This window comes from Populus nigra, chromosome 1 (assembly GCF_951802175.1).
Source record: "Populus nigra chromosome 1, ddPopNigr1.1, whole genome shotgun sequence".
NCBI classification, from domain to species: Eukaryota; Viridiplantae; Streptophyta; class Magnoliopsida; order Malpighiales; family Salicaceae; genus Populus; species Populus nigra.
The window spans coordinates 38,727,740-38,749,076 of record NC_084852.1 but is presented as its reverse complement, the minus strand read 5'-3'; the positions used below and the strand labels follow the sequence as shown (position 1 = coordinate 38,749,076).

At 32.7% G+C, this 21,337-nt stretch overlaps 2 protein-coding genes across 3 annotated transcripts; one reads left to right on the top strand and one right to left on the bottom strand.

Moving 5' to 3' along the window:
• The first annotated feature begins 1,123 nt into the window (after positions 1 to 1,123).
• On the top strand, positions 1,124 to 6,753 carry LOC133675247 (uncharacterized). Of its 2 annotated transcripts, none has more exons than XM_062096569.1 (5): positions 1,124 to 1,373; positions 2,074 to 2,512; positions 3,065 to 3,178; positions 3,298 to 3,617; positions 6,135 to 6,753. In XM_062096569.1, the coding sequence occupies exons 2-5, from the start codon at positions 2,213 to 2,215 to the stop codon at positions 6,532 to 6,534; spliced, it is 1,134 nt and encodes a 377-aa protein (XP_061952553.1). In that variant the 5' UTR covers positions 1,124 to 1,373; positions 2,074 to 2,212; the 3' UTR covers positions 6,535 to 6,753. The 2 variants fall into 2 exon arrangements, with proteins under 2 accessions (XP_061952553.1, XP_061952560.1); XM_062096576.1 differs by having other exon boundaries at positions 1,127 to 1,373; positions 3,316 to 3,617.
• Positions 6,754 to 7,021: 268 nt separating this feature from the next.
• Positions 7,022 to 14,045, bottom strand: LOC133675237 (uncharacterized). The gene is made up of 5 exons (XM_062096556.1): positions 13,290 to 14,045; positions 12,173 to 12,209; positions 11,248 to 11,484; positions 11,071 to 11,118; positions 7,022 to 7,765 (listed from the first exon to the last, which is right to left on the bottom strand). The coding sequence occupies exons 1-5, from the start codon at positions 13,613 to 13,615 to the stop codon at positions 7,250 to 7,252; spliced, it is 1,164 nt and encodes a 387-aa protein (XP_061952540.1). The 5' UTR covers positions 13,616 to 14,045; the 3' UTR covers positions 7,022 to 7,249.
• Positions 14,046 to 21,337: the final 7,292 nt, after the last annotated feature.

Sequence of the window (21,337 nt, the reverse complement as noted above, 5' to 3'; positions counted from 1 at the left end):
TGGGAAGAGAGAAATCCAAACAAAAGACTCATTGGCCCAAATTTGCCTGTCAAGACAAGCAACAACAACCTGGCAGTTGAAATTAGAAAGAAATATAGCTCGGATCTGACTTTCAGCTGACTGCGGCTCATTTTGGCCGCGAGTTTAATAGATTTTATTTGAGAGTATAGTAATAATTATTTTTTAAAAATTATTTTTAATATTAATACATTAAAAAAACTTGAAAATATAAAATATAAATAAATTTAAATCAAAAAATAAATTATGTTATGAAATGAGTACTAACTCGCGAGCAAAACCTGGCTATTTAGGATGTTTGCTACTTAATTGCATATAATTTAATTTGAGTTTTATAATTTTGAAAAAATATCCATAAAAACACCTTTAAGAAATGGATGGTCGTGATTGTGAGTTTTTTATTCAATTTAATTTTGGATTTTTATTTGTTCGAGTGAAGTGTGTTTTAAGACTAGAAACGAGTTTAACAAATTTTTTGGAACGTTGTTTTGATATTTTTAAGTGAAAAGGTTGAAAAGAGATATTTTGGATCAAAAAAATTTATACAATTAATTCTTATAATAATAAATATCCCTTCTATGCAAGATTTTTTTAAAAAATAGTGATAAATATTCAATTAAAATAAAATAATTTTTTTTTAGAAAACTTTTATATAGTTTTCTCATATCAATTTTTCTTTTTTTCTTCAATTGCATATAAAATATTAAGACATGGTTTTTATTTAAACTTACTTTATACTTCTTGATAAAAGTTTTATTAAAAACTGATTTTTCCGATAAAAAATGTATTTTTATTGAAACAAAAAAATACATGCATAAAAAAATAAAATTTAGATTGAAGAGATATATTGTTTTCTATTTAATTCAAATTATTGCAATTCTTACAAAAAGTTGATTATATAATTACCTTTATTTTTATTAAAAGAACATATTACTAATAAGAAAGAAATATTTTAGTAGAATAAAAAATATATAAATAAAAAAAAGTATTTTACCTAACAAAATATATATGTTCTCAAGATCTAAATAGTTGTCCTTTATATAAATATCTATTTTAATTATAAGATAAAACTACCTGCGATGCGATATTGCGGGTAAATAATTAGTATTTTCTCAGAACCAAACTAATATTTACAAAGAATTAAACCTGTGACCTCCAATGCGAATGTGCTAAAGTCCCATTGGTCCTAAAAATAATTTAAATGATGATGAAAGGTATACCTAATAATTTATCACCGTCTCTCGCGTGAATTGTTGTAGCAACCAAAATCAGTCCATGAAATCTGCCGATACACTCCAACAAACCCAGCCCAGCAGTGTCAATAATTTTGCAAACATTCGCTCGGGAATTTCCAGGTAGTTTTTAATCACAATCTCATTTTAGGCTTAACTTTCGGTTCCTTTGCATATTCTTAGGGTTTCTTGATGTATTCTCCACCAATGAAGTTGATCGAGGTAGGGTTTTGCAGTTTGCGTGATATGATACGGCTTGTTTGGGGTTATTTCAGTAGTTCTGTTTGATTTTCTCTGAAACCTTTTCATTGATTCAACTAATATAAGCAAATAAATAAATAACGAGAATCGTGATTGCAATGCGGTTGTTCTGGAATAAATATGTGATCGAGGATTGTATCTTAACATGATGTTACAGCGGTGCATGGACATAGCTCTGATTTTTATATTTTCTCATTTTCTCTTGGATTTTAGCAAAAGTTTCAAAACATTATGAATGAGAATGGTTTTCTGAGTTTGATTTAATTTTTGCTCAATTACTGAAGTTATATATGAATTTGTATGACTTACTGCAGCCCCGTCGGCATGTCTGCGTTTTTAGTATCTGATGTTTGAAGCCTAGAAATAAGCATGGGCAAATGCTCGTTAATTATTTCGTTTTTGGTGCTCTGGATGCTGATAGAATAAACAACTGGCTGGGATAAAACCATTCCTATTATATGCAAACGTGCAAAATATTGCTTCTTTTCTTTTTATGCATTTGATTTCACTTGCAGAAAATGAATTTTCTGTTAAATTGGTGTGGTTTACTTACCCGTGGCAGAGTGGAGAGGCTCAATGATCAAGGGCCAGCAGCAAATCATTCAAGTGCTGGTTAGAAGATAGGAAAGAGTTTCATAAAAAAATAGAAGAAAACCCTGCCGGTAAATACAGCTTATACTTGTGGCTCCACTTTGGCAACCATGCTCCATCCTGTTTCTGCACCAACTGCTACTCATGTGATGATGGAAAGGAACGAAAGTGATGAAAAGATAACTGGATTTATATTTTTGTGCAATGGAGAAACAAAACCTGAGTGCTACCGCCATCGTGTTTTTGGGCTGCCTCGGGGAAATTTAGACATAGTTGAGAAAATCAAACCGGGTACAAAGCTCTTTCTATTTGATTTTGGCATGAAGCGCCTTTACGGCATCTACACTGCTGTTTCCAGGGGAGGGATGAATTTGGAACCAGCTGCATTTAATGGGAAATTTCCAGCACAGGTGAGAAAATGGAAATGTAGCTGTCTGGGGTCTTATGGATAATAAAACTAGTATAACTTTCAATGCATAAGTAACTGCTATGATATTATGAGTGGTAAATGGTACATCTGCCCGTGTACTAACTAAGTATTCCTTTTTGTCAAATCCTTCTCCATGCTCTTTACATGCTAAAGAAACCCTTTTTGGAATTAAGAGGATGTATCCTACTATAACTTGAAATTATTTAAATATACGGCTTGAATTTCAAGTACAGTTGCTCCTTGAACATAATGCACATTCAAGATGTCATTCAATGTGGTCCCCAAATGATATGAAATCTTGTATCTGATGTCTATCTTGTATGTTTCTGGGATTAACTGGATCGTGGAGTGGTAAATGCAATCAAATGTTCCACAATTGTTTTCTAGGATTCTCCAACATATTTATCTAGATCCTTTGCAATATTATTTTTCCATTTTTCCATTGTCATGCCATGTGCTAAACATTTGAACCTGTTTGTGTAAACACTCAGTTTCTGCTTTTTCATTGTTTATTCTTGTTTCCTTGCTTTAGGTGAGGTTTAAGATCGTCAGTGACTGCTTACCTCTTGCTGAGAGTGCCTTGAAACATGCCATTAAAGACAACTATCAGGGTTCTAAGTTCAGGCAAGAGTTGAGTACTGAACAAGTAAGATGCACCTTTACTTTCTTGCATTCTTGTTGGGCGAAAATTGTTTATTAAGCTCTTTTATGAAAGAAAAAGATTGTTTATTGCCTGGAAATGAATGACAATTTTTATATATTTAGGAATTTCTTCATGTACAGGTGAAAACTTTAGTATCACTGTTCCGGCCAATTGATTTGCTGCCATCTATATCTGTGGTGCCCATTGTTGCAAATGTGGCTCCAGCACATGCATTTCCTTCTGCAATTACGGTGGAGAAGGTTCTACCATCTGCAAGGCCATATTCTCTTTATTTGCCCAGGGCAACCCATCCCCGCACCTTGTCTGGGGGATGGGTTCAACCTTCTAAGCACCTCCATTATGTTCATCAAAATACTCTTCCTCAGAGTAACCAGAAATACTCAGCCGAAGCACCTCAGTCTACTTATGATCCTCAAAGGAGGTATAATTTCTATTTTGACATTTGCATTTGTGTTAAATTTTATAACCAAATGACTTAATGTCGTGTTGGAGATGATGTTATCTTCTTCTAGAGACAAAACCTTAGGAGAAACCATCTCCAACTCTAGCTATCAAATAAAATCAAGTCCCTGGTGTTACTATGTAACTTGAGGAAATGCATTTGGGAATCAGGCAATACTTTTTATTTATTTATTAAATTTTGATGGTCACATCTTCATATCCATTGAAACTGGTAGATGGTAGGCCAGATCTTCGTCCACATTCATTTGAACGCATGCATATACACACAAATTAATACACATTAGCTATCTATTTGATGCTTTCTTTGGATGCATTATTTTGACATGAAAACTTCTTGAATAAAAGGTTATTTATTCAACAATTGAATATGATCACGAGACAAAAGAGATTTAAGAGAAGAAAAAAGAAGCTAAAAAGAAGCCAAAAAAGAGAAGAAAAGAAGTCTACAAATCTGCAATTTTTATTCAATTCATCATAAAACTAATCATAATGTCAAAAATTACAAGTAAATAGTAAACCCTAATTATAATCAAATTTAGGCTTAAAAACCAGTAAATAATAAAAATCTAAAAAAAAACATAAAATAAAGTTCAATAATAAAACTAAATAAAATTCAATAACTTGGGTTTGGATGTGCCTTACACCCCCCCCCCCCCACACATATAAAGAGTAACGAGTTGAACTAACATCTGTCATCATCAACCATACATGTGTAATCTATGCCATAGGCCTGGTGTCCTCACTAACTCTCCCGGGATTGAAGAAACTTGACCTGTCGAGTGTAGTTCAAGGCAACTCCGATAATGCTCCTAACTATTTAAATTAAGTTGTTGTGATGTATCTCTAGTGAGATCCAAGTACTGTTCAAAGCAAGTTCTCTTGCCCGCTAACGAGGATTTGTAGAACCTCATAATCCTTTGCAAAAACAACTTGTGCATTCAAAGTAGAATTAATATGATCTTTTTGTGTAGGTAATAAGGATGATGGGATAGGAGATTTAAAAGGAGCATCATGTCTTTTATATATAACGAGGTTCCTCGTGCTAAAAGTTTTAAAAAAATAGCTAATATTAAAGTTTGGTGGTAGTTTAATGACTTAACTATTTGATTGAATCATTTACAATACTATGAATGGTCTAGCACTATTCACTTGTAATTTATGATTGGTTTTCAAAGGACACTGTTCAGGTCTAATCTATATCATGAAATAATCTCTAACATCAAGTGCATCATGATACTTATATAAATCAGCTTGAAATTTATATTGTTCAATGCTTGAATTTGTTTTATGATCTCAACATTCAAATTATGAACTCTACATGCAAAAGACTCAATTAAATCAAACATCTTAGTATCAAGATACATGGAAAGATCTATAGGTTTTTCAGGCTTATAACTATAAACACTATATGATTGAGGGTATGAAAGGAACAAATGCTACTTGAAACCTATGTAGATATGGTTGGAACTCAACCTTGTAAATTAAAATCATTTTCATCTTTATCATCACATGTAAGGGGTAAAGGGTTAGGAAGCTCAATATGTCGCACATGGTGGTTGCGGATTGAATTGTTGTTGGCGGCTACGCAAGGAAATGATGGTTTTCTTGTTGGCTGATCAACAATGATTGTCAGAGCTTGTGGTTGGTCGAGCAAGGCAGCGGGCTTTGGTGGTTGATCTTCAGCTGGTGATGTGGAAAACTGGTGTGTGGGGTGGCCAGTCTGACCATGGTGGTTGTTGGTGGAGGGGATGAATGTTGGCTAGGATTTGGGGGAAATAGATTTAAAGGCATGTTTGTCTAGGTGTAATATTTTTTAAAAGGTTTCTGATTGTGTTGTAAAAGAAAGGTAAGACTTTTTTTTTCCAGGTCTTGATGGTAAACAGAAAGGCTAAAAGAAACTTTTTTTATTTTATAAATCGTTTAGATGTGAGAACAACTAAAAAAACCTTTGCTTTGATATCAAAGCTGGCGCTTGACAAAAGAGATTTAAGAGAATTAAAAGAAAGATGAAAGAAGCAGCTAATAAGCTAAAAAAATAAAAGAAAAGAGTGAAGAAAAGAAGAGAAAGGGAAGAAGAAAAGTCTGCAACTCTACAATTTTTATTCAATTGATCATAATGTTAAAAATTACAAATAAAAACCCTAATCATAATCAAATTTGAGCTTAATATCTACTAAATAATAAAAATATAATAAAAGAACATAAATTAAAGTCTAATAATAAAACTAAATAAAATCCAATAACTTGGGCTTGGATTTGGATTTGTCAAATCCTCCAGCTAAAAAGTAAAGGGTTGTGCTATCTTCTATCATCTGTATCTGTAATCAATGCCAAAATAATTAAGAATGCAACCATACGCACAGGAAAGACTTGGTAGCTATATCTTTGCTATGCAGTTCTCTTGCATTCTTTTTTATTGATTTGCCCTGTTGGCCCTAATCATGTATGGATGTTTTTGCATTGTTCATATTCACAGTTATGAGGTCGCAATGGAGACGGGTCCGAGGAACCATGTTGCCAGGCATGAAAATCAGTATCATGTGACCCAGTTACCAAGGGAGAGAGATACTGTGTTGCATTCAGACAATGTAGCCAATTATTATAGTCAATACCTACCTTCTGCAACAACCTCGCGTATTTCATCTCAGGAACAGGGTTTAGCACCAAGCTATGCTTTGCCAGCATCTTCCAGTACGCAACAGCCGTTGCAATCAACTTATCAATCTCACTACACTCCATTAATTCACGAGAATCAAGGTCTAGTATACAATGATCATCTTCAATGGTCAATGCTTGGAACGTCTGGTGCGGCTGAAGCCTATTTACCAGTCTCTGCCCGGTATTCCTTTGCTGGAGCAGCTTCAACTTACCAGTAGTGCTTGGAAGGGGGGGGAACTTTTATCAAGCTGATGTGTTATTACTCGGGCTTGTTTTTATGATGGGTATATATGGCAAAGTGTTCAATCATCTGATATGATTGTTTTCCAAGAGTTTTTTTCTGGTATTTTAATGCTGTAGTTAATCTTCTTTGCTTAAACGTTCTGTCACGTTATGCTGGTTGCAATGAAAATGAAGTCGAGGATGTAGATATCCAATGCATGTCTTGCTCTCATAGCATCAGGAGCTTCCATCATCTTTGCTTAAACTTTATACTCGTTCCTAGGTTTCACACACATTAATTTCAAGGGCTCATTGAAATTAGAGAGAATTACTCAGTGTGTTCAGTATATTATAGTAACAGCTACAGTATCATTTATTTATTTAACAAAACAGCTTGAGAGCTCTATTTGGAAATGGAAAGGGATTTTATGGATTGTAAACCAACCACCAGAAGCTAAATAAGAAGGCCTGAGGTCAAGGAGGTGATCTGAAGCTTGTAATTTGTGTAGATAAAAAGGATCTCCAGAAACAAATACAAATGAGCTGAGATACAAAATCTCCATTTCCAAGAACATCCCAACACCATGATTTTTAATAAAATTAAAATCAAACTACTTCCTCTTGTTTTGTACACTAACGCACAAGATTAGAAGAGTGTTAGTGAGTGAATTCAGCAACCTATACAACCAATGCTGATTATTATTATTATCATCACCCATCCTGCTTCCTATTCATCCCACTCTGTTTTCCAAAGCAACATCGCCAGGGCAGACATCTAATTCTACAGCAGCAACTGGGTCTCGGACATTTTGGGCAACTGGGCCTCGGACATTTTGGGCAACTGGGTGCTCGCCAGCAACATTTAACACAACTTGAGCATCTGGGTCTCCAGCATTCTGCGCACCTGGGACCCCATGAGCATTTTATGCACCTGGGTCTTAAACATTCTGGGCATTTAGGTCGCCACAGTTTGAACCTACAGCACTTGTTGGAATCAGTCTTAGACCTCGGTTTTAGAGACAGATTCTGCCGGATCTTTTTGAGACGGATTTCTGTGGTTATATTCTCCATTTCATGAATAAACCTGCAGAGATGGCGGATGTAATCAGGGTATAATTCCAAGTTACAGTGCCCGCCTCCTTTAATCCATAAAGGCTCATATGGTTCTTTTGCCATTTTCCACAGTCCATCACCATGTAACCAGTTCACAACATCATCCTCTGTGCCCTGTAAAACATATGATGCAACCCCATTTCAAAATCTGCTTCGGACAGATCAGATGCAAAGCGCGAATCATATAGAACTTAGATCAAAATTGGTCAGCTTAGTTTAAGCCGGATGAAATCATCAACTTCATAGTGAACCTCAGAGAATAACACACCCTTGCACTTGAGAATTTAGAATATCAATGACGGGTGATCTAGCATGAAATAACAAGGAGCGACATTTTGCAAGCATGCATGCAGATACAAACACATGCAGATATGGAAAGAGAGTAGATTATAGTTCTAAGATCCTAAAATAAACCCCAATCATGCAATCAACTCAACTAGTTTAGTACTGAAACTTAATAAATTCTACTATGTAACATCCTTAATCACATAGCCCATGAAATCAATGCAACTAGTTTTTGGAAAATCAGAAAATTTTTACATTCTCAGTAATGAAATGGAATCATGTTTCCTAAGGCTTATCACCATAAAAAATGGGAAGGAGATAACTTGAATGAAAAAGAGAGGCCGGCTCTTAAACAGTCAAGTAATTGCAAATTTACCGTTAGGTTAAATAGTTTGAATATATACCTAATTGAGGGGAGAAAATATGTAGCTTTTTCCTTTCATTTTTTCTTTTTCTGAACCACGATCGAACAGCAAAATATAGGTGACCTATTTGGATCAGCCGAGTAGCACAATTGATGATGAACCACTAGCACAAAGAGTTTTTTAAGAAATCCAGAAGTAGGAAACCTTATACAATAAAAACAAAAATATACACTTCATTTGTCATTTATTCACCTGCAACCTTGCAATTAATTACATGTTTTACACTATACATACATTCAATTCATGCGTTACATCAAGCACCATTCATGTAAGCACTCTTGATAAATAATGAAATGAAAATCAAAGGAACAGTTTTACAATATCTAGGTTTCTCTGAAAACATAGCTGGCTACCATAGCAATAATATTATTTTCATATATAAGATTTTTTAGCTCAGTCAACCCTAGTAACCATCAAACACAGACCAACATCGTTTATTGCTGTCCAATTTGATCTAATGTAGTGAATGGAAATCAATGAGATCAGATCTAGTTAAGTTGGTCATTCCCATTATGGTTGTGCCGTAAGCCTTAGGAACCCAAAATTCATTAAAAGTGTATTCACAATCATTGGATGAGCGGTAGTGGGTCTCACACATCTAGTGGAAGTTGTTCACACGTGAATTTTTTGCAAAAACACATTTCCTCACCATCAATGTTGGTCAATTTGGTTGAACTTGGTCAAGTTAATCAATATTGGTCAAACTTGATCCTTAAAATTGACCAAAGTAGATTGATTTCACTAGGTTTTGACCTAGCTTTGATAATTAATCAAATTGAATTGGTACGTGCTTGGAAGTGTGGTGGCTTAGAAGCCACTGTAGCAAACGCTGAAAATCAAATCAAAGATGCTTTGCTACCACTGGCTAGCAAAGCATCTTTGAAAATGCCAGTGGTAGCAAAGCACACTGTCACTTCGATGACTTAAAAACCACCACGCTACCACAAAAACACTCAAGTCTTCTGGCCTAATTAATCAATCAAAAGTAATGGTAATGAGGGTTTAAACTTGTGCATTTATTATGTTTTGAAAATGTTTCATGCATTATTATTTATGATCTTTTGTAAAAGAAAAAGGATACATTTCATGTTTCCCAATTATAAACTTTGACATGATAATGATTGAAATTACAAATTCTAGAAGTAGTTTTAAATCAACTATCATAATAAATACACCTTAACAAGTATCTTTAGACACCATTAGCATCACCCTTGATCAAATTTGATTCAAACCATACCACCTTAGTTACAAACTCCCTTAAACAAAGTTTCACTTTCACAAATGCATCAACACATTGACCAAATTAACTTTAGTTACAAACTCCCTTCACCAAAGTTTCACTTTGAAAAATGCACCAACACAACGACCAAATTAACCTATTTTGAAGACTTTGATCAAGTTGACCAGCTATGGTCGAGCAAATCAATAAAAACACAAATTAATCCAATCAATTTCTGTTGAGCACAATCACTACCTTCTACTATGATTACCGACTTAACCAGTTTTTAACCAGGTTCACCAACACAATAATTACTATTTGTAGACATGTAATGTAATATGAAAAACTTCAAAACCAACAACATTATCGATTTCTTAACATATTAGGATCACGAATGAATAATGACTATGGTCATGCTACTCTATTATATTTTTTTGCTGTTTATTAAAAATTGAAGACCAAAGTTATACTCATGTCCTCTCACATATAAAAAAGTTAAATGCTTCCCTATATCATGTTTCACTATTTGCCAATGAAAATAGCATCTTGGTCTCAAGATACACCAATGCGTCTTAGGACACTTGTTGATTGTCATGTGAAAATAATTACTGATATAACTATTTGAGGTGTCAACTGCATCAACAACCTTGCTGACATAGTCATGTCATATTTAGCATATCATAGGAACTAAAATGGCCACGCCTGCAATGTTGCTAATGTGATCAATACCTTAGATGGCCATGCCAACAACCAAAGGACATGACAATAAACACATGTCCCATGATGCATTGTAGCACCACCAAACCTATGATGTATAGGCATACTCTTCTCTATTTTTATCTACTTTTTTGTAGAAAATCCAAAAAGGTTAGTTTGATATACTTCCATCGTTGCATAATAAGTGGAAACAAAACAATGAAAGCAAACAAGGTACTAACAAATGTTCATATGTATCTCTACAAGCAAATATATGAAATTCATAGTTGCAAATAGCTTTTCAGCTCATTCTAAGTTGCAGCTAACTTTTAAGTTTCCAGGAGAATCACACATATACCTATTGCACAAAATCATAAAGCAGAAATCACATTTATATGGGAAAGCAACAAATAAAAACACTAAAGCACATCATCCAAATCCTACATTCAACATATCACAGTAGTTAATAGCCCCACCTATGATGCTCCCATCACATTCATAATTTGTTTGGCAGCACCTTATGTGTCTTAAACTACTTCTATATAATGACTAGACCCTAAAAACAAAATGATATCACCTTAAATAAGCCCAGAAATCTTAATCAACCTGGACAGCCAGACATGATGCACATTAAAGCATTTCAAATTTCAAATTTCAATGCATTCTCAAACCCTCACACAAGCATTTGACTGGGTTTACTTTAAAAATGGATTTGCTTGGAGAACAAAGTCTCAGCAGAACGATTGCATGATAAGGAGTTTCTAAAGAAAACTATTGGAAGAAAAGATACTTACATGTATCACTAGAACAGGGCACTTCACCTTCCGAATTTTGTTTATGTTCTGCATTTATGAGACATACGTATAGCTTAAAAATGGCAGCAGAGATAGAAGAACAACAGACATGGTGCCCATTAGTCAATAAACCATTAGAATTTCCATAACTAACAACGACCAAGATAGTTAGCCTACCTTGTATATGTCAAAGCAAAATGTGAACTTCACATGGCAGAGCACACGAAGACCAGAAAGAATGGCACTATGCAAAACTACCCCTCTCAGCCTTGGCAACTTCGCTGCCAAGTGCAATGTTGGCCCGCTACCAACTGACTGCCCATACAAAATTAAGTCTTCCTGACTAACTCCATATTGTGTCTGGAGACACTCGTAAACTGCCTCTATATCAGCATATGTGTTGGACTCACTTGGCTGGACATGGAAAACACGATATATGATTACCATGCAGTTTTCGATATCAGAGTGCTGTAAGCTTTGTAAATCATTCGAAAAGTTGTCTAACTTGGGAAGCCAGATGATAACAAATAAGTAGTGGAGCTAGTAAGTGTTCACATAATCTCAACTTCCAAAACTTTTTTAAAGAATAAACATCCTAATCTACTTCCACAACTATATAATATATCTGGACTGCAAGGGTTCATTTGTACTCTGTGTGGAGTTAGTAGCACTCCAGTTTATCACTCTTATTTTTTTCTCTCTTATCACTATAAATTCAGAGTGCATTATCACTTGGTAGAGTGCTAATTGCCCCCACCACTATCCCTGTTCTTTTTACTATTGCTGATAAGCAAAGATGACGTAATTACTTGCTGTCTTTTACATAGATCCATGCTTTGTTGATTTTCCCATATACATCCCTCAAAAGTTCTTGGTATTGCATGATCCAGATTTCCAGTTCAACTCAAAAGCACAAGAAATGAGCTCTCTTGTTACTTCTAGATTTTCCTCTATGATTTGAAATTCCAAATTATATTAATGCTTTTAATTACTTTACATATTAACTTGTAGATCTCAATTTCTTCAATTAGCTGCAATTCTTTAAACATGCCATGAATAAAATGCTGTTCATGTAGTTAGCTTAAGTTGAATGACAGCTTACCTTACCAGAAGAGGCACCATAACCAGAATAGTCATATCTGCATTATAGCATTCAGATGGAAGAGATCATAATTCAATTCAATAAAGAAAACAGCAGGGGAGAAGCAAGAATACCAAGAAATACTGAAAGCTAGAGAACAATTGCACTAGACAGCCATCTTTTCAAAAGACAAAAAGGAAGAAAAGTTCATTGGCATGTAAAATTAGGCAAGCATTTGAATGTGACTTATTAGAGGATATAACGTGGAAAAATTTATGGAGCAACAACACATTATACTCTCTAGTGTAACTGAACCAGAAGTACACTTATGTTTAAGGTCATATCAAAGATTGGATCCATAGAGCTCCATAGAAGTGATTAAAAAATGAAATACAGAAATATGAGAAGCCATTGAATAGATCATGTTTCTAACTTTTTCAAGATCTGAATTAGGAGGACTGTACCAGAAATGACAAATAGAAACAAGTCAAAGATACAATAAAGTTAAAACCTCACAGAGCCCAAAAGGCACACAAAACTCTAAAGAGAAGAAACTAAGCATTGTTACCGATGTTATCCGAATACGAGTCTGTAAGTATCATTCACTTTTTCTTTTAAGTAAAACACAAGTTAAGAATAAAAAGGAGGAAAGAATTCATGCCAGTAAGAAAACTCCTTTAACTTACCAGCTATCTTCACTATCACTTTAAAGAGTAAAAATAAATTAATTAATTAAAATGGATGAATGCATAAATTAAAACAATTATATGCTTAATGGTTTTAAAAAAAGTCATTAACACTAGAAATAATTAAGTCTCGACCAACACTTATCACAGATCTAACCCAACAAAATCCAGAACCATAATAGGAAAAATGTTGCCGGAAAAAAAAGAAGTTGAAAATGGGAGAAAGTTTTAAGAGAAACCATTCAGCCCCACAAAGAAAGCAGCTACAGGCCCAAAGAAAAGCAGAGAGAACATTAAATACAAGACCCCTTTCACAACAAGTTTGAAAATTTGCAAATAGAAGCAGAAACACTCACTATAGATTGTATCAGACATTTTACAAGGAAAAAAAATTTGCACTCTCAAAAAAGAAAAGAAAAGAAAAAATCTTTGCAGCAGTTTATGACACTAACCCCATGAGATTAACTCTGAGATTGACCTTGAGCTGGACAAAGAGATCATAAAGCTGGCCAAGGTCAGCAGCATTGCCATGAGAGTAAAGCACGGTGAGTCTAGCATAAGGGTTTTTGAGATAAAAGGCAACAATCTTGTTGCCTCTCTTTGTATCAATCATGAGCACATCTAGTGAATTATCATCAGCAAGAGGAAGCGGCATAGAAGGAGAAGAAGTTGAGACAACAGAGAGCTTGCCATTGTCTCCCTTCTTAATCTGGTATGTAGGTGGAGATGGAGGAAAGAAAGCGAACTGTGCAGCTAGTTGAGAGAACATGCACCCCATTCACCCCTCCGACAAGATTTTTAAATTAAAAAACATGAGTCATTGAACCATGAACAACCTTGGCGAGTTCATGTGTAGAGAAAAAGAACAAGAATTAAATGCAAAGGAAAAGTCTGTGGGTTTTGTGTAAAATGGAGAAACTAGTTGCTTTTTTGAAGTAACTTGTGTTTGCTAAAAGGAGAGAGAAAGAAAGCGTGATGATGCTAATAGAAGAAAGGTTTCTAGGGTTCTTGGTAGTGCTTGTCTAGCTAATTCTTTGCGTGTTACCATCTTCAGAGTTTTAACGGGGTTAATTAATCTTGCATATTTCAAGGAAGGAGAGAGAGAGAGTTGAGCAGGTGGTGGTGTATTTTGCGTATGGTGACTGGCGGTGGCAGAGAGAGTCTTTTTTTCAATGCATGAGAGAGAAAGAGAGGCACTGGTGGGCTGGAGCAGTGCCTTAACTTCGAAACCGAGTTCAGTTCAATATATCTGCATGACTTCATTGTCTGTCAGTTGTACAGATGGAGTCAATGTACAGACCAACGCAAATCTCTCTGGTAATGACCCTTTTTTTTTTTTTTGTCCATTTTCTTCTGTTCTCATGCATACTCTCTCCACTCTAAATTTGTGTCTACTCTCTCATCCTTTTTGACATGTTGCTCCCTTTCTTTTTTACTTGCTGGTACTGTTACTATATATATATATATATATATATATATATATATATATGGGGCTATATGCATATGCATCCCTGCCTTTTACTGGCTAGCTAAGCTAGTACTATAATGAGATCTCTCCCTTTCTTTTTTTCTTACATATTGATGGAGACATTTAATTATAAGGACAGTCGTCGTGTATTTTTTTTGACAATCTCAGGCGTGCTTTTATTATTGTTTGCCTTGGTTTCTAAGATGTCATCACTATCTTGGGGTCTCTTTTTTCCTAATTGGCGTTTTGAGATGGACATAATCATGATTATTGACTTCAAATGATCTTTATAAATTCGTGGAGGAATATTTAGGAAATGTAATTTTGTCATCAGATGCAAACACCATGGAAAAACTTGACGAGTTTGTGGATGCTTCAGCGAAGAAGAAGAAGAAGTAGTGATCTTTCCTTATCAGTCAAGGTTCAGAACCCTAGTTTGTGCATAAAATATGAAATTATCGTAGCTTTTTTTTTTAATTTAATATCTTGCCTTCTATTTTGCTAGAGTTAGGCTAAAAGTGACCTGCATGCAGTTTGAGTGATAAATCTGATCATGATGGTCCATTTTGGCACGTTATGGAACGCCAAAATCATATTTCCATCCTACAATTATTATAGGTCTTGATGATTTGTGGGAAAGTACATCTTGCCATGGCCTACTGTATAATATACATTTACTCCTTTGAACGGTGCTTGCTTGCGCTAGGAAGAAAGACACACCTTGCAGCTTACAAGAGTCCAACATTTTTAGTTGGTGGTGGTGTGACAGTCCAGTCACAAGCCCTTCATAGATCCTTGAAATTACTACCTTGCCTAATTTGTTTTCTAGTTGTTTTTTTAGCATAGTAAACAAGTTTTAGGAAGATATCATGATGAGTAAAATATTTAAAAATATAATATAGTTTGACGAGTTGCAAGTCATATTTACAATTCGATAATCACATGTCTCATCTGCTATTACCAAGTCACAGATACATCTTGCAACTCCAATCAATTTTAAATCATTAGACCCTTTTTCTTTTCATTTCTCCTTTTATTTGACTTTTCTCCCCATATCTTTCACCCTTCTCTACTTTACCGCGTGCAATAACTCTTTCTCTTCTCATCACGAAACACACTTAAATCTACTATCAAGTAAGGGTTATAAATTTATTGTATTTTTGTTGTTTGGACATCAATTTTTAAGTTTCGACTTGTTATCTAATACAAGTCTTTTATATGTTTTGATAGGTTATATGAATGTCATATACAGGAGATTTGATACTTTCAACTTTGTTGATGTGTCTTAAGGGATTTAAGATCTGGTTATCACATGTCTCACTGCATTGCTTCAATATAGTTGAGATACGTTGCCCTGGTAGGATAATGAAACATTTTTGTATTTCATAACACATACCAAATTATGTTGCATTAGTAATAAGTTGCATGGTATCAATCACCATTGATAATATGAGACATGTTTTGACCAATATTGCACTTAATTTGTGTTGTGGTGGACTTTAGGATGTTGGGGAGGCTAAGCATCTCAAAGTGGTATTAACGGAAAACGAGATCATTTATCATAAGAATGTTGGGGATGTTAAACCATCCACTAGCGTCTCAAACCAGTCTACAAGCTGGGGTGATATTGATGTTAACCCTTACATGGATACTACATACCCATTATCTAATTAGATAAGTCGGAGTGGTGGTATATGCCCGTCCATGAACACTCCATATCCATTCATAAGTTGGCTTGATTTTTAGATGTAATCACATTATATATAAGAATTAATTAGGACTAAATTGTGTTAATTAAATTATATGATATGGATGTAGTTATATTTAATGTTTAATTATATTGGTTGGGATTGAATCATGTCTAGAAGCCTAATAAATTATAGTTGGTAAATTTATGTTTTATAATATGAGTTATGGTTTTTCTAGGGAGTTAGAGGTTGGAAAAATTGCTCTTTGAAATGTTTATTGATTGAGTCGCAAATATTGTATACGAGTTATAAGTCGTATATGTTATTTGCAACATGCGAGTTGCATATAATAATTTGTAACTAATGAGATTGTGTTACATTTCTAATTATTTTTTAGCTTGTTCTATTTTACTGCTTTTTTTATTGTGCTAAGGTTCTAAAAACTCTCTTTTTTTTAGCTCTTTTATTTGATTGCATGTTTAATGGAGTGCCTGAACTATTGGTCTATATATATAGTAGCAATAAAATGCATTTACATTTCTATGATTTTTCCTTTCTTCTAAATATTTTGAATCAAAATTCTATCGTGCATTTCTGATTTCTCTTTTTCAAATTTGTGATGTAGAAGGATTTTTAATTAAAAAAAAAATTAGTTATTTTTTTTCTATTTAATTTAGGGACATTTGTTTCCTTTATAGTGTTTTAATTTTTCTACTTAATTTTTAAAAAAAATCAAATGTTGTACCTGATAATTTTATTTTTCCTAATTAGTTTTGGAATCTTTAGAATACTCTGTAATTGTTTATTAGGACTTTTTTTTCTTTAAGATATACCTAAGATTGATATAAGTAGGGTTGTTTAACTTATATTTTTCTATATTATTTGAAGAAGAAATAATCAAAAACAAAATTTTAAGTTAGAGTTTTTATGTGGTAATACTATTCAGAAACAACTTGTGTTACGTGTACTTTGTTGTCTTTTTCACGATGTTTTCATCTACATTAGTTGATATCAGAGCCTAACAATTTTTTGTGGTTAATTGGTTAATTGTTATATGTTGTTGAATAGTCATGATTAGAAGATACTGTTGAACAGGACGTGCTCGTGTAGAAGAGGATGAGAAGGTTTCTCCTTGAGAAAGAGATGTTATGGAATTTGTAATATAAGACATGTAAAGACAAATTGCAAAATTTACCTATCATTGATGAAGGCGGGGAACCCGAGGGATCATGTGCAAAGTGATTACAGACCTATAACCAACTTTGAAAATTTGTTACAAAGATAAAAACAGAAGAGGCAGCTTCTTAATCTAGATGAATATTATGGAGATTTTAGTGATCTTGTTTATGGTGAGATATATGTGAATTTATATTCTCTACCAATTTATAATGTTTATGAAAGACCCATGAGGGGGATGAATTAGGCTTTACTAAAAATTATAGCACTTTAAAAGTTAATTCCCAATATCTCAAAGTATACTGAAAATCACAACAATATCAATGAGCACAAAAATAAAGAGAAAAGGATAGCGAAATAGACATCAATTTTTATAATGGTTTGAACAATCATCTACTTCATTTTTTGAACCTCAGTTCAAGTATTCACTATCATGCACAATATTCTCCACAAGTAAGATCAAATTAATTACATTATATATATATATATATATATATATATATATATATATTTTGAACTCAAGATTAAACTCAATCCTCTTACGAGCTCAAGATAAAACTTGGTTTTTTTTACAAGTTTAAGATCAAACCTATCACATAATCTTTTCATGGGCTAGAGATTAGATAACCTTACAAAATCTTATAATAGGCTGAAGACTGAACCTGATCTTTTTACAAACTATGAAACAAACTTATCATTGAATCTTTTTTATAGGCTAGAGAATAGAAAATTGTGTAATTTTTTTCAAAGATTAAGATTGAAAACCTCTTTTTGACTCACACTCAGAGGATAAACCCAAGTGGTTCAAGTGTTACTAACACTTCCACAACTTGATTTGTCTCTCATAAAAGAATAATCACTTTTTACAAGAAGTTACAATTACAATAATAATAAGCTTAAGTCTTTAAAGAATGTAATCGAGCTCAAGAATGTGAAAGATAAAATTGATGTGCTTTAAGGTTTGAAGCTTTAACAGAATTGAATGAAAAATAAAGCTTTTGGAATATTAAAGCATCAAATGTAAGAATTGTAGAATTGTTAAAAAGTGTGAGAGGGGTCTTGCATTAAAATTAATTGGGTATTTATAAAGAAAAGCCATAAACTAGTCGTTACTCACATAGAAAAGATTAGATTAAAATTTTTTCCAATTTGCGAGTTCTTCTATCATTAACAAACAACTGGTTTCTCAAGAGAAAAAAAGTTGTTGCTAAAACAAGAGAGGTAAAATGACTAGACAATTTGGGATTAGAGGGTTAAATACACTTCTTTTAAAAATACAATTTTGCCACCTTATAAAAATATGTTTGTGATAAAAAGATAGCTCTTGCATGTTAGTAAAATATGATTTTCATAAGAGAAGTTTAGCGATAATACCGAGACATGTGATTAAAAAAAATATTTCATAAGATATTTTTTACTATGATTTAATTTTGATAATGGAAACATATTTTCATAATGAACTTTGACAATAAAAATATTTTTGAATTAAAATTTAACAATGAAAATATTTTAAATGAAATTCATTTTGCGATGCTAAATTGAATTCGATAAAGACCTGATTACATAAAGATAAAAGTTTAAGAATCTTCAAGTCAAGTTTGTATCTAAGGAGTCCATAACTCTATTTTGGTGTAGAAAAACTTGCTATAACAATATTATTTTGACATTAATATTAAATGCACTTGATATGTTGTTATCATCAAAACAAATAACTCATACATACATAATGATCTCTTGGCTAACAATTTATTTTCTTGATGATTAGGTTGATAATAATCATAAACGATGATAATAATGGTAGATGATAATAATGGTAGTGATAATATCATCAATACTATTCTTATTGATAAGTAAGTGGTCGAGTGTAAAGAGAATATGAAAGGTGCTTGACAAAAGAAAAATATTGATTTAGGCTATGTTGATTATTTTGATTACAAGTTTACTATTATAAAAAAAGTAGATTTGTTCGAGGATATTATGGATACAACACATGTTGATAAAATAAGTTTTAGGTTTACAAGTCATTACTTCAAAATTCAATTAAAGATAAATAATTTGTCAATTATTATTTCTTGTGTAGATTTTAACATGGAACGAGTGAAATTTATATTTAAAATTAATATAAACCTAAAATGAAGAAAAAAAGGATTGGATAGTCTTAATTGGATATTTACAAGATCAAGACAAGAATAATTTGAACCTAACAAGTAATTTTCTTTAACAGAGGAGATTGATGCATGATTGTAAGGGGAAATTATTTGTTTTCTTGGTTATTTTTATTTAGTTTATAAAAATATATTTTTTATAATTTTTTTTTGCTGTTTAATCTAATAAACCAAATACTATACTTGGTAATTTTATTTTGCATATTTAATTTAAGAATCTCTATAATAACTTTATAATTATTTATTGTGAATTTTCTCTTTCTTCAAGATAGACACATGACTATTGTTTAGGTTGTTTAGCTTGTACTTTAAGATATTATTCGAATAGAAAATGTCCTGTAATAAGATTTCAAATTAAAGATGCAATCGGACAGAATTTTATGTTACTTGAGTATGATATCTTTCGACGTCAAATCGGCATCACGTTTTGAATCAAAATTACGACCATTCGGGAATGTTATCATGCATGAATATATATTTATTCTACATTGACCAATGTACAAGGGCCACGTGTATCATGGTACGAGAAGGATTGTAATTTAGTTTCTAATATATTTTAGAAGAGTGTGTTTGAATATGTTTTACAGTATCATTAAATTATTTAATTGAAAGATAATATTTTAAAAATATATAAACCGATAAATTATAAAACATTTATAAACACTAATTAAATATTTAAATTATCATCTAGTAGCATGCATATAATTCATAATTATCTGTCTGTTTAAAAGTATGGTTATAGTTGTTTTTTAAAATGATTTTCATTTAGAAATATATTAAAATAATATTTTTTTTATTTTTTAAAAATTAATTTTAATATTAATGTATCAAAATAATATAAAAACATATTAATTTAAAGTAAAAAAATAAAATAAAATAAAATTTTTTTAAATATATTTTTAAAATATAAAAACAACCGGAGCCTATTTCTACCTTATCTTACCAGGCTATCTGCTCAGCTAGAGCAGCGGAGTATCATCGAAGAGGAGGACCCATTTCCCTTGACAAAAGCAATCTAAAAGTGGGCCCCAAACTCTCTCCACCAAGTAAGGACCAGCTGTGTCTACAGCTCCGCCTGAAAGCAGCAGTTGTTTCCTTGTTGAGAGGCAAATGGGGGTGGCGCGTGGGCCTCACATCCCACTTGTAACGTCATCAGGTAATAGTTGGTATTCATTGTTTAAGGGGTCCATCGCCATTTTGATTTGTTATTTGACTCATTTCATTCAAATGGCCCCACAGGGCTTATCAGATGACAGATGGTGCTGACTCATCAGATCACTTCTCTTTGATTTTGTATATCCGACGGCTCTCATGTCCCTACTTGCATCCCTGTCGGTGTATGGATGCCACGTGTAGGATCAGGGATGCCCAGCAATATTTTTCGAGGACATAATAAAAGCCAAACCACGAAATTTAAGAGAGAAGCGGAACGAGGATAAAACTCTTGTTTCGAATGCAATGGTCTCTGTTTAAAAGTGTAGAAAGTTCGGTTAATTTGGAGCGCCTGCATTTCCTGTGTGTCCTAGCTTGATTCCCTGTATTATAATAATGGAATTATTAATTTTAATTAAATATTAAATTGAGAAGTTAAGATAAAAATGTTATTTTACTTTTTTTTTATAAGTAATATATTTTTTTATGTTTGAATCCTTAAAATTTTAACTAGTTTAAATCAATAAAATTAAATTTTATTTTTTAAAATTAAACATTATAAAACCAATTAAAAGAGAATATTAAACTCTATCCCAACTCATCTCAATGAACAGATTAATTTCAGAATTAAAAAAATTAAAAAAAAATATTATGGGTAATTATTACAACCTATAATAGATTGTTTTTTATGTTAAATTTTTAATATTTTTTTATTTCACGTTGTCTCCAGTGTTCATAATTTTAAATACAATTTCATGATTTAGTGAATGTTAATTTTGCAAAACCAAACTGTGGTAATTAAATGAGAAGCAAAAACATCCGATTAAAAAAAAAAGAAATGCAGGTGAAAA

Coding starts and splice junctions, on each gene's coding strand:
- LOC133675237 (XM_062096556.1), bottom strand. CDS start 13,615: ATGGGGTGCATGTTCTCTCAACTAGCTGCACAGTTCGCTTTCTTTCCT. Junction 12,210..13,289: donor CTCAGAGTTAATCTCATGGG/GTTAGTGTCATA, acceptor GCTATAATGCAG/ATATGACTATTCTGGTTATG. Junction 11,119..11,247: donor TTTGCTTTGACATATACAAG/GTAGGCTAACTA, acceptor TCATAAATGCAG/AACATAAACAAAATTCGGAA.
- LOC133675247 (XM_062096569.1), top strand. CDS start 2,213: ATGCTCCATCCTGTTTCTGCACCAACTGCTACTCATGTGATGATGGAA. Junction 3,179..3,297: donor AAGAGTTGAGTACTGAACAA/GTAAGATGCACC, acceptor TTATATATTTAG/GAATTTCTTCATGTACAGGT. Junction 3,618..6,134: donor ACTTATGATCCTCAAAGGAG/GTATAATTTCTA, acceptor TCATATTCACAG/TTATGAGGTCGCAATGGAGA.